The sequence below is a fragment of the Haemaphysalis longicornis genome, unplaced genomic scaffold, assembly GCF_048455015.1.
Source record: "Haemaphysalis longicornis isolate Haplotype H1 unplaced genomic scaffold, Haemaphysalis longicornis Haplotype H1 scaffold_12, whole genome shotgun sequence".
Taxonomy (NCBI): domain Eukaryota; kingdom Metazoa; phylum Arthropoda; class Arachnida; order Ixodida; family Ixodidae; genus Haemaphysalis; species Haemaphysalis longicornis.
The window spans coordinates 33,552,346-33,569,362 of NW_027526225.1; the positions used below are offsets into that span (position 1 = coordinate 33,552,346).

General features: G+C 42.9%; 1 protein-coding gene across 3 annotated transcripts in view; it reads right to left on the reverse strand.

Moving 5' to 3' along the window:
• LOC144162553 (receptor-type tyrosine-protein phosphatase kappa-like) overlaps positions 1-17,017 on the reverse strand; it is a 616,238-nt gene that overhangs the window by 432,984 nt on the left and 166,237 nt on the right. The window contains exons 20-23 of one of the 3 annotated variants that reach the window (XM_077693142.1): positions 10,939-11,108; positions 8,048-8,135; positions 6,925-7,001; positions 5,594-5,630 (exon numbers count right to left, since the gene is read on the reverse strand). The exons of the other annotated variants lie outside the window; for them this stretch is intronic. Coding sequence (XP_077549268.1) covers positions 5,594-5,630; positions 6,925-7,001; positions 8,048-8,135; positions 10,939-11,108 — 372 coding nt within the window. The remainder of the gene's footprint in view (positions 1-5,593; positions 5,631-6,924; positions 7,002-8,047; positions 8,136-10,938; positions 11,109-17,017) is intronic. 3 annotated transcript variants of the gene reach the window in all.

Below are 17,017 nucleotides of genomic sequence, written 5' to 3' on the forward strand. Positions count from 1 at the left end.
AACATCGCTGGTCTTCATTAAAGTTATTCACTCTCTCTCTCTCATACCCGCTGCCGTAGCTCAGCGGCTAAGGCGTTGCGCTGCTGCGCACCAGGTCGCTGGTAAGATTGCCGCCGCGGCAGCCGCCTTTCCGATGAGGCGAAAAGCCACAAAAGCCCGTGTGTGAGAGATTTCGGCTCACGTTAAAGATCCTCAGGTGGTAAAATTATTCCGGAGCCCTCCACTCCGGCGCGCCTCATCGCCTGCGTTGCGTCGGCGCGTTAAACAACACAATCGATCAAATCTCTCTCTCTCTCGTTCGTAGTTGTTGTTTTTGCAAACTGTATTAGATAGGATGGCCAAAGGCCAGGTGGGGGTGGGGGGGGGGAAGGGAAGGGAGGACGGAGCACTGTTCTTATAATGCCGGCTTCAAGGGTTCTCTTCAGGAGTCGTGCAGACCACTGCTATATTGCCCGTACTAGGCCGCTCTAGCGGCATGAAAATCAGCTGCGCGTGCACGCCCCTCTTCTTCCACCTCAGACCCGCACACGCGTAAGCCGGCAAGCGGTGATTGGCGCATACGTTCGCATGAAATACACCAGCGAAAATGTCACTCGGAAAGCCGTTCGAGCTCAACAACAGTATGTGCCCACACTGGCGCTCCAAACGGGTAAGCTTCCCTTCAAGCAGAAGGATTTCGCAGCTACTCGGTAGGGTATAATTTGAGTCGGCAACAGCTACGGCTACATGATTTGTAGTGAGGGCGGCGACGGTGGAGACTTCCGGTCGTTTTTAATCCCATTTGTACTTCTGTTGAATCTCCGCAATCACCTTATAACGGCGCTACCGCCGTTGTCAGCCGACTGCGCATTTTCCAAAAGAAGAATCGGTGGTGGCGAGGTGGAGACACAGAGCGGCACCAAGAAAGCGGCTTCACCGGAATGTTCGGGGGGGGGGGGGCGAGGGTGTTAGAAATATGAGGCGTTCTTTTTCAAGATGGGCCATATACAAAAAGTGAAACAAAAGCAGATAAAACTGAAAACTGCAGCGACCAGAAACACTCGGCAACTTTCCACTAAAAACGAGGTTGCACGAAAATAGGTGAGTTTACGCCCTTGTAGCGCGTACGCAGATCTTAGGTCGTATAAAACGAGTCAGATCTCGCTATATCACGGGTCCAAATAAGCCAAATCCGTCCGCCCAGTCGGAGTTATATTTTGGCTTGACTGTTCGCACCGTTTCGTGAGTGTTGTCAGAATATTTTTTTTACTTTCCGGACGGCATGAATTCGTATGGCAATTAGGAGGTCGGAGAAAGACCGGTCCCCTGACGTCGCGACAAAGGGAACGGAAAAATATGTAAAAGAATAAAATTGAGCGATGCGAAACAATCATTTCATCTCGTCTCCCCCATATCTACGTAGTAACTCCAGTTATGCTTATATTGTTAATCCTACATTTAGCATTTTAATCATCAACTAAACAGCCGCCGCTTACAACGGTGGAAAATCCATCTTCCGTTTCTTTTGGTACGAACCAATACTTTAGGGTGAAAAAGAAGATATGAGCAGCCTTCTTGAGGAGCGTTCTGAAAATTCATGGCAAGGCAATGAAGAGCTTGCTTATTTCATGAGTGCCTTCAGGCGTACCCGAAAACAATTATCCTACGGAAGAGTTGCAAAAGGGCTGCTAATGCTGACAAGAAGGCTCATCTTCCCTTCACGCATGATTCCACTGTTCGTGAAGGCCTGTTGCGCATTTTTAATGTCTTTTCCTTGAAAACTCTAACGCACCCATTTGAAAGCCAATTTAAATATTGTGTTCATTTGAATGCCGCATCAACTTGAGTGTTTCAAACAACTACGAGCCAAAGGCAAATTTTTCACCCTAATATTGCTGAATTTCAATGCATAATTTTTAAATTGTTATGGCCATAAGCTTCTTCGAGATGACAAGTCGAACATATCATATAATTGCTTTCACAGCGTTCCATTTAGGTCCTGTAACAAACTTCCACATATTTCTCAAACTCATCTAAGGTGGATTTGGCTTATTTAAAAAAAAACGCATCGTATACTGCTTCGCAGTCAATAGAAGCACATCGACTTGCTAGTACAAAAAAAAAAGCAGTGGCTTAGCGCCGATATGCCAGGACATACGTGGCGTGAGGTATGGTTTCGCTGGTTATTCTCAGCTTTCATGGTTGTCTTGGATTAGCTCGATTATCATGCTTAATGCTGGTTCAATGACGCACACACGGTATACGCATTATGTGACACGTGTAGCTAAGCTGGTCCCACAGGCGCACGCCGGTGTTGCTGCGGCACACGAACCATCGGTTCCACACCCGGCCACCCATTGCACGATTATCAAGTGGACAGGGATGCCACGTGTCACGGTTGAGCAGCACGGCTCTCCAGGAGCCACGCGAAACGGCTCAACCTCGGCCAGTGTTGCTCACGCTACAAAAATGCTGTGTTGCGACAGTTGGTTCATGGTTTCAAAAATAAAAAGAGCTCCACGGTCATGCATAAGAAACACGAGTACACCTGATAAGAGCTCGTCCAGTCTACTCGGTCTTTTTGTAAGCGTCCTTTGCGCTCTTGTTGTTGTTATTAGAGGCCAGCAGCAAAGCAAACGTTGTCGTTTTACTTGAAAGCAGTATATGTCTAACCCACCCAGTTTTCATTCCCGTGAAGCTTCTGTACACGGCAAAGCTCAACGGCTCCTCCTCGCCGCCCCAAAGCCCTCTTTCACAACTGTTACTCCCACTCGTCCCCACAGAAGCCTATTTCACAAGTTGCACAATGCTCTGACAATGGCGGTAGTGCCGTTATCAGTGACTGCGCAGAATCAAGAGAAGCGTGAATCAGCACAAAAACCATAGAGTTTCTAACAATATACACTAAAGAGCAATCTGGCGGTAGCGTCTGCGCGGCTCACAAGAAGGCTGTCTGTGTCGTCATGGGCCGCCATTACATCATGCGCGCGCCTTAGTTTCATCCTTGGCTTGGATTGAAACGTTTCATTCACCCCCATTTTAAACAGCCACAAAATGGCGATGAATAATATGCAATTATGCGTGTGGAAAATAAAACGGGCTGTTTTAAAATAAGGAAAATAGAAGTAAATCGTATTTTTGCAGGAACGGTTGTGCCTGCAATTCTGCAGGCCTAGGTGGTTGTTACGAACAATGTTAATGTTTGAGGGGGAGGGGTGGGTGGAAACTCATTAGAGACTCTAATTTTTTAATTTTACCATTATTCGAAATAATAACTTGTTTGAAGACTTTAAAAAAATTTTCAGCGTGCCTATAAAAACGACTCCTTCGTGGTGAACCGCTGCATCGACCGTCAGCTACAGTTTAACAACAAAAAGAAAACATGGCGGTAAACAGTCGTGCACGATGACAAGATAGGACGGATACAGGCGCCGGTATCTGTCGTATCTTGTCTTCGTCGAAGTACGTTTTTTTTATAGTCAGCTAGAAATTTCGTGGTAGCATATTACCCGCTTTGTCATACGTCCTTTAACTGTGGCATGACCAACGTCAGGTATGATCACGCACTGCCGGTTGTTCACCGAACGCGGTTACCACAGAGCAGGGAGGATTTTGGCTTCCACGTAGCTCGGAGGGTTGTAATGAATAGGAATGAAATCAAATAAAAATTCGCTAAACATCCTATTGGCACGCCAAACCCAAGCTAAAACTGGGGTATTCCCATAAACCCCAACTACGACATGGATTACCAGGAGCAGTTTCTTCTATAGTATACTTTCTAAGAAACTCTATGGTAAAAACGTCCGAAAGCCGCCCCCAAACATGTAGCCCTAGTCGTTGCGGCCTAGAATTCTATCTCTCGCAGTACCAGCGAAATCTTCCCGTGTGGAGAGAAGCTTTCCTGTTTGAACACCGGCGTGTGCCCATCATTCTTGTTCAGCTTGAAAGGCTTTCCATGTGACATTTTCGCTGGTCTATTTCACGCGTAAGTATGCGCCAATCACCGCTTGCCGGCTTACGCGTGCGCGGGTCTGGGGTGGAAGGAAGGTGCGAGCACTCGCAGGTGGGTTTCAGCCCGCTATCGATGACATGCCCGTTGTGCTGCTCGAAGATTTAAACGCGGAACTCTGATGGCTCAATGCGCCCTGTCAGCCGTCCCCCGAAAGCGAGCGGTTTGGGTATCATTAAGTTGTTACACAGATAGAACGATGTCTTCTACTGTGATGGAGACGGACAGTCACATGTTTGTCCGCTTTAATAATGCTCGAGGCCTGCCATGTTTATTACGCTATGGTACAGACGCATGTCGCTCCCCTAGAGGGAAAACAGCAGGAATTGTAAAAGCGTCGGCCCAAACAAAACAGCGAATGGGCACGAAAACAACTGAAAGCCGCGGCCGCTGCCATTGCCACCTCTAGGTACAGCTCCTCGAGAAGTTGCGAATTTTTCCTGTAAGAAAGCCAACTTGCCCGCTTCTAACGGCGACATAAGCCATTTTAACTTGTTCACACTAAAATGCATCCAGAGCGAGATTTTCGACGATGGATTTCATGTTTAAGCAAGAGGACATAACCGGATGCCGGTTTATGCGTGTAAGCTTTAAGAGTGGACGGAGGGGCGTGCATGCGCTACTATGGGATTCATGCCATCACTGATATTTCGTTGTGGTTGAGGAAAGTTTAAATGTTTACGTAACGGCCCAGTGCAGCGACCTTTCAGGTTTTTTCAGTGTTCGAGCGGACTGGGTTGGTGTGGTATACAAAGAGTAAGATGCCTACAACGCAGGAGTGGAACAAACATCTCCATGTTTGTCTGCTAGCAGCTCCGGTTCTTCCGTGATGCATTCAGATAATTGGCTAGGACGCATGCTTAATTGTAAATCACAAAGAAACGTGTTTTGCTTCGTGCACTCCGTCAACTGCGTTCTGCTTCGCAGGTCATCCTTCTCCAGAGAGTGGAAGGGCACTAACGGTTTTGTTCGGCCTTTCTTGGTGGCACTCGATTTCTTAGGGGATGGGCTAGTAAACTGGATCTTGGAGGATATAATGAGGCCAGTTTACAAAACTCTGAATTAGGAACATAAAAGTTCTCGAACAGTGCATGCCGCACAACACAAGAACGTGATTACACGTGTGTAGAAAACGGCATACCAGCTGTGCAGAAACGTGATTGTATTAAGCTGTGGCGTGTGCCCGTCCGCTTGCTGACATAATTAGCGTGATAAGACGGAGGAACCATGTTACCAGTGCTCACTTCTTTAGAGAGACTTTTATTTCCCCTCCACAAAAAAGAAAGACGATGTAGAAAAGAATAGGCCAGCGTAAGTATTACCTAGTGATTTGCAAAGAAACGAAAGAAAAAAATGTGATAATACGAGTGAACAAGTAAAAAGCTATAAAGAAGCTGCCACTAACCACCGCCATGCTTTTGGCTTTAAGGTAAGTGGCGAAGGTAAGGGTCCCGGGATTTTTTTGTCGCTCCCGAATTTTTCTGTAGTGGATTTCCCCACTCCTAATGTTTTTCCGTTTCCTTGGCGGCCCTTCAGTAAACTAAACATAAAAAATTAAAGACAAGTGCAAGGATTAGGAGGTCATAGGGGTCAATAAATTGTTACCTTGTGTGGCGATGTACTTCCCCGGAAACTTGTACCCCTGCAAGCAAAAGTTGAAACGAAAGCGAGATAACGAATTGCTCAGTTTGACATGTAACACATCGGGTGAAGTCTAAACAAGTTGACTTTTTTCGTAGTTATTTCTTCATAAAATCATTTAAAACAGTTCATAAATTGAAGTGTACAGCTGGTGCAGATTGCCTTTATCATGAGGGGTATGAAATACATAAAAGTGCTGAGTGATTTATGAATGATACTTGGCATAACGCTGACCAAAAAGGTATAAAGTGTTTTTCAGACCAACATGAGAAGGACAGCGAACTGCGAGCCCAGCGAGCTCAGGGGTACACCAAAGGCGCGTACAAACTTCTCCTAATTTATAACTTGAGCTCAAAGAATGTGTAGTGTATATTCTGGGTTTGCCCACTCGATTTAGAGCAAAATGTTCTGCTACGAACAATACCCAGCGACACATTTTAGCCGTCGATATTCTTTCTTCGCCTGTGAAGAAATATGAAGCCTGCTTAGGCAGGTGGTTAACAATATGTGGGCGTGTTTAAACGAGGTACTCTGTTCGCGACAAAATAACTGTCGTACAAGGATTGAGTGGACATCAAGTGATTTCTCAGTTCATGTACAATCTGCACTATATATGCATTGTATTTGCCTATTATTGCATTATTTTTATGAGCCTACTTTTGATGTAAAGAACCGCAAAGCTGAACGGTTCATTATGTTCTGAATGTATGTAATGTATCGTGTAAAGGCACCGAGGCCCGTCAGGCATTTCTTGCCATAAGCCTCGGTGCACTCTTAGGCAGTGTTTGAGAAAAAAGTAAATAGAAATATAGTAAAGTATTGCTACAGGAACACCACATATGAAATCAGTTTGACGCCACTGCAGTGGTTCCTGTTGCAACTATAAACGCCGCATTGATGTTCGTCTTAAAGCTCTTCATGTAAAGTCTTTGGATTTGTGCTTGACACGAATACAAAAAGTGTATGGTCAACAACGCAATAAGGTCGCAAACAAGTACGATTGCCCATTTATTTCTTTTTTGACCATAGATATTTTTACATTTATAGAACCTAACAAGTTACCCTGCCGTGCTTGGTATACACAAAAATGGAAATACAACAATGTTCCGATAGGCCGCCATAGAATATCGCGTCCTGGAGATAAAATGCGCTTACCACAGACATGCAATATGGGCGGCGCTGGCTTTGCTATGCAGTGCGGATTTACCCAGCCTGGTTAGATGTAGTTTTTACAAAGACTTGTTTGTGGATAAGCTACTCAAAATGTATTTTTTGAACAAGTAAGGTGCGCTGACCTGCACGTAGTTCGCGTTGATGTAGTCGGTGCTCTCACCCGCCGACAGTGGAACAAGCAACACTCTGGAGTGGTCATCTGTAAATTACAGAAAGAAGCTCATTACATGTGTCAGCGTGGAATACAGCCATCATTTATTTTATGTTTTAGGAATTAACGTGCGTAACTACTCCTTTAGTATGAGACGCTACGTAGTGAAGGCTCTGAATTAATTTTGACCACCTGAGGATCCTTAATGCGTGCCCAAATATTCGCAGATGGTCGTTTTAGTTTCTCACCTCGATCTACAAAGTTGACGTCGTGCCTGGGATAAAAAACCGTGTCCTTGGGTTCCCCAGAACAACGAATTAAACCATGCGCCACCGGGGTGGGAAGTTGGCCAATCACCCGACCTTTGTTTTGAATGCAGAAGAGATTAGCAGTTATACTAGCGTTGTATGAATACAAATAACTTTTTCGACTGTCGCTCACTGGAGGCGTATGCATCTTCCTGTTCGAAGTAGTCTCGACAAATAAAACCTTTTCTTTTAACAGGCATGTTTTCGTGCGAGTTGTTGAAGCCACATAAAACACTGAGTAAATGGGACTTGATGGCAGGGTAAAAACGAGGGATAAATAAACGTCATTTACAGCCGCTTCACAAGAAACAGTTGAATCGTTATTCGGTGCTCGAATGCGCTAAGCACAATTAGATGCTTACGCAGGGTTCAAGTTAAAAAAATTAACAAATAGCTTTTATTCAATAAATATAATTTATTACATATAATTCATTTAGTAAAACCTATTTCTGTACGAGAGACATTTTGCTGACGGAAGTCTCCAATAAAATTTACTGAAGTAATGTCTTGACAAGCTCCGTGATAAAACACAAAAAAGGGAATGAAGCCGTATGCACTCACTGTTTTGTAGTAATTCAAGCTGTGGGTTTAGGGACTGGGAGGAGCCTTCTTAACCTTGTAGCTCATACATCTCGACTTTTTTCCTTACGTTAACCAGTATCGTGGGCCAAAACAATTCCTTTATAGCTTTTAACCATACAGGGATAAGCCAGGAAAAAAGTGAGCTGTTTTTATGCTCTACACAACCTAAAGCGCAGAAATCAGCACGTGTAAAGGTGGCCTTACATGGAAGCACATGCTCTTCACGATTCTTCGGTCTGTTTTGTGGCTTGGCGGCGATGTTCCAGGAATGCAGTTGTCCTTTTGGCATAGACTGAAGAAATAAACAGGTGCTTAGGAAGGAATGTTATACTACTAACACGAATACCTCAACAATGACTCGGTATACAACCGAAACGATAATTTGTTTTGAAATGTAACACAAGACACAGGGTGCTGCAAACGGATAAAATTAACCCCACAAGTGCAGATTACACGTAATGTTAAGACGCAATTTTCTTTCGTTTGAAGAAATTACTTTCGGCCGTTATTGATCCTGCCATGGGGATTCCGTGTACATCAACACATTGTATTCATTGCATCGTTGACAACAATTCCCGTTGTAATTAAACAGCCACCTTAAGAGAAAATCAAGGTCCTGCTCCACTAAAAAAACAACAAGTGTAGTCATGCAGAAACACCTACGAATAACATCACCCAAGGGGGTAGCCAGGGGGGTAGGGTGTCTCGGTGTCAGAACGCACACCGAAATATTAAACATGGCGCATCCCCCCAAACCTTCGGGATTTTTCGGCCCAGGCTTTTCGCACCATGAATCTATAAGTTGAAATAAAAATAGCCAGAAAATGAGGTATTGTTTTGGTACAGGTGACCATTTCCAATTTCTCGACTGGAGGGGTTTTACACCCCCTCCCCAAAACTATTTCTGGCGACACCAGTTCTACCAGCGGTCACACTTTGCCAAAATTCAGTACGAAAAATCACCTGTTCTGGACAACGCCTGGTTGTATTTTTGCTTCAAGAGGTAAAACTTCCCCACGCTTTGTTTGGCTAGAAGAAGATAGCGTAAGGCAAAGCGAAGGCTCAATGGTTGTGCGACGGTAATACCGAAGGCACACGTACAGTGCTTGGGGAGAAGACGGCAAGCTGTAACCGCAAAACCGGCGTCGCTACTCACACAAGTAATGTGTTCGCCGAGCTGCACAAGTACAGCAACACGTGTTAAGGTCTCTGGTGTGCTTCAGATAAATGTAAATATTTTCTTGTTTTTTGTCCCATAGAAAAGTGTTGTTGAGCTATACATTAAAAATCGCTATTTTGAAATAATTATTAGGTTTGCAATAGCGCCTTTGTTCTGGTGCTTTTGAGGAGCGTTGAAAGAACGCAGATCATTATTACGTCAAAAAGGCCAATCGAGAAAAACCCACAAGCGTGCACCTTTTTTCTTTTAAATAAGTTTTATGCGTATATAAACTTAACATCAAAATTTATAGATTTGTTGTTTTGCAGAAAAAACAAAAGAGTAATTTAAATAAAACCTTAATAAGAAAGCTACGTTACGGAAAGCGTTATACCCGCTGTTGCTGCAGACTCAAAAAGCTTTTAGCCATGCCTATGTGTTGATGGCTGCAGACTAGGTGCAACCAGACACCTAGGTATAAACCATAAATTAGGGGAAATAAAAATGCGGAGATCTGAGTAGCACGCTCAAGGCATGTGTGAAGGAGTTGTGTAACAAAACATTGTCAATGTGGCTTCAGTTTTAGGTACGCAAGTTTTTGTCGCAAGAGCAGAAAGGGTGTGGCTGTTGAAAGTTCACGCAATTGTTGTGGGACCGATTCTCATCCGAAGACCCTTTAGCCGCATGTGCACTACAGAGCTTGGTCATCTTACGGCAACGTAATAATTCTGTCGGTAAGTTCTTTTGAATAAATACCAAAAAAGTGATTTTTAAATTTTACTGTTATCTAAGTGGTTTCCGTAAGAGTAATCTGTAATTGTACCGAGGGAAAGAAACACACTAAAACAGCGAAAGCGGAACTGTGATGTTCCTTAGCGAAAGCGGAACTGTGTAGTTGCTTTGACTTTTAGTTGAAGAGACAGTACGCCCCCACAGATTGCGAACAAAGGCAGTCCATCGGTAGGAGTGTGAAGCCTACTTTGTTGCCAGGTGTGGTTTATGGAGTAGTACCGATGCCCACCCGCGTGTGAGTTGATTCCCGTTGTAGAGAGTATGCCATCAACACCGCGACATTTTTTGCGGATTATGACAGCATGAATAAAGGTTTCAAGGTGTGAATGCCAATATTCTTGAAATCTTACGTGACCTTGCGTTCAGGGTGTATTCAATTACCATACTGAGGGAGACGCCACTCAGGAGTTGTTATATTGCATCAGCGATAAGGTACAACAATTTTTTTAATATAAACTCAGCTTAAGGCTTCCGCTTTAGGCACTTCAACTCATGCTTTGAAAAACGTGGATAAAACTTCCCAGCAAGACTCGTTTTACGGGAAGTAGGCAGTGCTCAATTTGGATTTTCTGGACCCCTAAAGAAAATACGCACGTGAAATTTTGAAACAGCTGAAGGCGTTTAAACGAGTGCTTATTCTTATGGCAATTCTATTATTTGAAGAACGTTCGGTCGGATATTACTCATAAAAGCTTCTGTAGCGCTTAATTTCGTGCTTTGCAAAAGCAGTATGAAACTTCGTAGCAAACTTCATCCCAGAGACAGCCCGCATAATCCTCAATTGGTTATACAAGGCCTTGAAGGCGAAAACAGTGTATAATGGTCCACATGATTCTTGAGAGTATTGTTTTGTTAAGCCATCTGAGGAAACATCACATCTCGTGAATGTTAATCCGCAAATATCGTATTCGACGACCAGCTTTTCATCTTTCTGAGCTTTAAGTACAACAGGTGCCGCAAAATGTGGAGCGTTGAGCTTTGTCTAGAGACGGGAGGCTTTTAACGTACTCGGTTACTGGGAAACTAGTATTTAACTATTTTTTGTTCAGCACAACATGTCATTAGACTCGGCCATGTTTTTCACTCCCCGGAGAAGCCACAAAACCATCATCATAAAAACGACCATGGTGCCGTTCGTGCTGACCATGTATTCTTCTCGAAGAAAGCCTTCTGTCTGGCCCCTTGATAGGTGTTGTTGAAGGCGCTGTAGGGACACTGGCAGAGATTGAAGGCATCGGTTGGAAATGCATGCCATGTCTACATATTCGTTGCTGTCCTCAGGTACACAAGGGGAATACGGCATGCTTTCCTTCACTGAAAAATGAATAAATTATTTCTCGTCATTTTATACATGTACACATTCAGTACGTATGCTGCACCAGGCTACCTGAACAAAAGAGTAGTTGTTTATTATCAACAAAACATTTGTATAATAATTACAGCAAAATAGACATGTGTAGAACTACCGAAGAGAAAACGTTCCACGATGCGCTTGGAACTACACCATCCAACTTGAGGTGCTCGGTAAAGCTGTGTTGCTGTGCAATAGGGGTTGAAAATAGAGAAGATGATTTTTCGTGCTTGGTAAAAATATGTTGCCGTCAAATGATTGTGTATTCTTCAAAGACCTTCAAAGCTGCTTATTTCGCAGAAATTATTTCTCGGGATTTCTTCATAACATTCAGCTTGAGGAACAGCAGAAAAATAGCCGTGGGGCGTTGCAATGTGTTATAAAGGCAGCGCTGAAAGGAAAATGTACATAATATGCTCCACAAAATGTCTTAAAAAGTACTTCACAATACAAGCATCCTATAAGGCCTTAAAAAGCGGTAAACAGCTAATTAAACGAAGACAGTAACCTTAAGACTTTAAGAAATTAGTAATTAGGTAAGAGTTCAGTAACAAAATGAAAACAAGCACTGAAACAAGCATTGCGGTCAGCACACACACCCAAATGAGAAAACGCATGCAGGCAAAAGGAACGCTTTGTTATATGCTATTTTTTGAACATAGTAAAAATTTTCAGCTGCAAACATGACCAAATAATGTCTGTTTTATATCAACTTTTCAAAATCAAAAACAAACTGACCCAATCTTCCTCGATTTTCCCAAAGCATTAGACAAGGTATCACGCAGAAATATACCAAAAAAACTTCAAAGCACCATAGAAAATTTTACTGTTCCTAAATTAATCAAAAATGGTCTGACTCAACGTACACAGTACGTTGAATTCAACAATGTGATATCGGCTACCCCCTCCGTTACATCTGGAGTCCCCTAAGGCTGCGCGCTCGCAAAAATTTTATTTCTTCTCTATTATAGAGCTGCATAGAAATAACAAAGTGAACATCAAATTTTTTGCTGACCACTGTGTGCTCTATCGAGAAATAAACACATCCAACGACCATGTACCTTCAAATAATGCTTTTAAGATGTCCGCCGGTGCAGTAAATTGCAGATGTCGCTCAATGCAAAAACGCGTACATTCTTTTCCGCAAGTCAAAAAAAGCTAGGTCAAATATTTACTACTTAATAATGACATTCCCATAACGAGAGTAAACCAGCATAAATATCTTTGAATTATCACAACAGAAGCACTGAGATTGGACGCCCACATAAGTTAGGTTTTATCAGCTGCCCTACACCACTTGCTTACACTCATAAACTCAGATACCGGCTCCGGCAGGCCCCTCCTCCTCTTAAGCTCATTGCATACAGTTTCCTTGTGCGATTCTTACTTGTATATGGAAATATTATTTGGTTACCATTCACAAAACATAAAAAAACTAAACTGGAAGGAATACAAAAGCCTTAAAGCTCATCTACAACCGGTTCAAACTTCGAGATTCTCCGACTGAACTATAAAAAAGGCTGGCGTACTTATATTAATGAATAGATGTAGGTTAGGACGTGCAAAATTTATGTACGAATTATTCGTGGCCATTTAAACATTTATGTGTCCACCTATGTCACGATTGATCAAACTAGAGCTGTATACTAGAGCTGTATAAAAACCTAGAGCAACATGAAATACAGGGTAGACCCCTTCAGCTCCTCAGCCCCTACCTAAAACGTTTAAAAGTGTAAATGCTGATGTGCCCCAAGATAGCATCCTTGGCCGCCTGCTGTTTAACTTTTTCATCAATGACATAATTAAGATTAGTGCGAAACCAACATTTCTTATATATGGGGATGACACGACAATACTGTTCCCAAATTCTAGCACAACACTTCTCTTGGAAGTAAACTATTGTCTTGACAAATTGAACTCTTGGAGCAGGTAAAATTCATTGGAGATAACCAATAACGAAAACGAAGGCAACTTTATTTTCAGCCAAACAATTATGCGCTGTGTAAAAAGGAAGTCTTGTCCTCTCCGTAGCAACATTGGACAAGTAGTCGACTCCGTTAAAGGTTTTGGGGTTCATTTTCATAAAAACGTGTTGGGCTCTACATATCAATCATGTTCTTTCCCGTATTGCAAGATCTTTGAGCATTTTAGCGAAGTTTTGTTTCTTTTTACCGAATCTCATCAAACTAAACATTTACAATGCCCTTTTCCTCTCTCATATAAATTACTGTGTCCTCTTTTGGGGGAAACCACGATAACGAACTTAAATCGCCTACTCGAACTCCAAAAGAAAGCTCTTCGATAATAGACAATGAAGTCTACCAGGCGCGCACTAAACGGCTTTTCCATCGTTTTAATTTAGTTTCTATCTCAATTTTACTCACATCATCTAGCGATGAGATACAAAGAAAGCATAATTAACCCTGAAAATTTATTAGCGTCCCTTCCAGATTTGACAGAGCAAATGCCCATATACAAAACCCGACCAGAGAACCTTGCCTAATACCTTTTTGGAGAACTTCCTATGGGGAACTAATGCTTTACTGTTCTCGCCTTACGCTCATAAATTACCTGCTCAAACAAGAAAAAACAATAAAAAATACTAGTAGAGCAACACTTTTTCTACATGATGAGTGATATCTTGAGAGAAATATTGAATTTATTAATATGTTGATGAAACGTTTCTTTCTCATTTGTATGGCAGTGTAATCGTAAATAAGTTATCATTCTGCTCTGTGACATTGATTCCGCGGTTGTGCCTGCTATTTTGCTCTGTGTTCTTGATTCTGCTGTATGTTTGCTTGTTGATTTTTTTATGTATGTAACATGATTGAACATGTACAACATGTTAAAGATGACTTCTAAAGGTAGGCCCCAACCCTTGTCAAGTGGACCAGTCTCCACTTATTGTTCGGGGATCCTTCCAAATGTTCTTTGGAAAAATAAATATGATTTTATTTGAATTGATTTGAAAAACACGCCAAAAACATGCAATGAGGCTTAACGAATACTCATTCAACTCAAACTTCTTCAAGTACCCATTTTTTCCGTTGGCCACGAATAGAATAAACTAAACCCGAATATTTCTAGCACTACAGAATTAGCCAAGTTTCTAACACTGGTCGTAAACTACCTTGTAATATGCAACTGGAAAACTTTTGTTGATTCTCCTTTGTGTGTTTGTGCGTAAATTGAACCCAGCGAAGTGTGATGTCATCATATTCCTTCTTCTGAGTATAGCTCCACTCAAGCAATATTTACTACTGAATTAACGAGAACGTAAAATACGTTGGTGATTCTTGATGATGTTTTCTTAGTGTTTGTGCAAATTTGCCCTGACAAATTACTTAACCTTATTCTGCTTTCTTATTGTTGAGTTACATGATGCATATGCCAATGGGTCAAACCCTATTCAAGTCACTGTACTTATTTTCAACCAGCAACTTTTGTTGACTCGTGTTTTTATCCTTTCCTCGGTCCAAAAGCCATTTCGATGTGTATCTCGAATGTGTACTTATAAAAACTTTTATGGTCCCGCTCTTCCTACTGAAATCCCTGATGAAACTGGCCCTATGTATGCATAACAAAACAAAACAATAAATAAATAAATAAATAAGTAAATAAATAAATAAATAAATAAATAAATAAATAAATTGTACCGAACATTCTGAACACCAGAAGGGTAGCAGTTCGTGGACGGTCTTCCTAGGAGGTCATGTTCAATGCGGTCTTTTAAGAAGAAGACGAAGTGTGTGCTCACTCAGCGCAGACCTCAGCTCCGGTTTTTATATAACATGCAATCGCGTTTTTCGGTTCTTATTGGTCTCCCTCCTTTCAGTTACAATTTTGCAGTCTCAACCCACTGTACTGAAGATTTCTTTTGCTAATAGCTTTCACAAAAATGACGTTTTTTTCTACTAACTTGATGAAAAACATTCTCCTGGCTTACCAAACTGAGTTCCCATCCCACGTTGTTATTGCAACCGACGGTTCAGGGGAAAATAAGAAAGTTGGGGTGGGTCTCTTCTCTCCGGCATTGAAGTGGTCTTTTTCATTGCGTTTACCTAAGTATATTGCCATAATTTATGCAGAATGTTTTGCTATTCTTCTTGCCGTCCTGAAACTATATCTCGTGAAATCTTCAGTGATGGTGCTCACTGACTTTCTTTCCGTGTGCATGGCTATTTCCTCGAAAACTGTCATTTCCATGCTTGAAATACCCGTCTTCCTACTCATGTGCTGGATATTAGGTTTGTTTGATTGCCAGGACACTGTGGATTAGCCCTTAATGAAGGCGCTGATCCGTTTCCAAAAATGTCATTGGCTTAACGATTGTGGACATGCTTCTCCCGTTCACGGGAGTGTTGCTGGCCCGTTATCGCCAATATCTGTTGGCCCAGGACGTGTCTGATCACGGGCTGCCCATTTCTCCTTAACTCGCACATCCTAGTTACGTTGGAAATGAAGCCTCTGCCAAACTCGCTCGTGCGAAGTTTCGCTGACCTTGTTTTATTGTGATGTTCCCCCACTTAAACGGTACCAATATCGGGCAGATCTCACAACCTCACCCTCGTCTCACTTCTGCCATGAAATTAAAACGGATAAACATTTCTTAAGTTCTTGCCACCAATTCTGCAATAATCGGAGAAGGTTGCTGGAGGCTCCCCTGCAGCATCTTGGACTGCCATGAAACCTGCTAGTGCTTTTGCCTTTTGGAGGCACGAAGCTAGGCCACCGCAATGGGGAAGGGTGTCACGCCATCTATTCCTAAATTTCATAGACGGCTCGTCGGCCGTGCTCAATTAATTCCGATCAGGATGTCCCGTTCCTCTTTCTTTTTTCGCTTTCTCTCTTGAATCTACGCACTAAACTGATTCTTCGGCTGTATCGCCGAAGAATGAATTTAGTACGCCCTTTACGCCCGCTCGGACTCTCGCCTAGCTAGACGACGTGATGGTTTCCAGGCGGTTCTTTAAATAAACGTCACCACATTTTTGGGGTGGGTTGTGGGATCGCCATCCGCCCAAGGCCTAACAACGTGATTGACGCTACGTAGAAGGTTTTCCCGTTTCGCTCGTATTGATACTGGTGCCGCTGTGTCCGTAATCCGTGAAAAACTTTGTCGTTCTTTGAGAAACGTTTGTACCACGGTTTCTGGCCTACCCTCCGGACTGCGAATGCTTAAGGAGAAAAAAACATTGGTCACGTGCACCGCCCGACGTACAATCCAGGAGGACGTCTATATCATCCACTTCACGGTTTGGCCTTTGTGCTCGCAAGTTATCATTCTCAGTTGGGACTTGTCATGACATCACGCTATCATTCGGTGAGGCTGAACTGTTCCCCTTTGACGACACTGATATACCCGAACGTACCGCCAAATTGATGGCTAGCTATTATACCGACATTCCGCCCGGGAACTCTGTACTTGTTTCCGTGTTTTGTGGCTGTCTATCAGACACCACGGATTTCTTTACGCCGTCGACACTCTTCAGAGCACGCAAATGTTGGCCTCTACCTTTCGCCGTCCTTCAAATTCGCTCTGGTCTCGGTACGATACTCGTTTCAAACCCGTCATCATACGCCACCACATTGGTTCGCAGTAAATGTCTTGGCCACACCGAGCCCGCTGACGATCAGATCATTTCATCGTCGATGCATGTGAGAACTCTGCATCTCTGCACCTCGCCGAGTTTGGTCCTATTAGGAATTGTGACGCCTATGTCGTTTTACGTTCCATAGACAATGATTTAGCTCCTGTACAAACAGGACGAGCTTCTCAACCTCCTACACCGATTCCGAGACTATCTCGATGCACAACAGGCCCCTTTGGATCGGGCATCCACTCTTTCGCACAATATTGACACCGGTT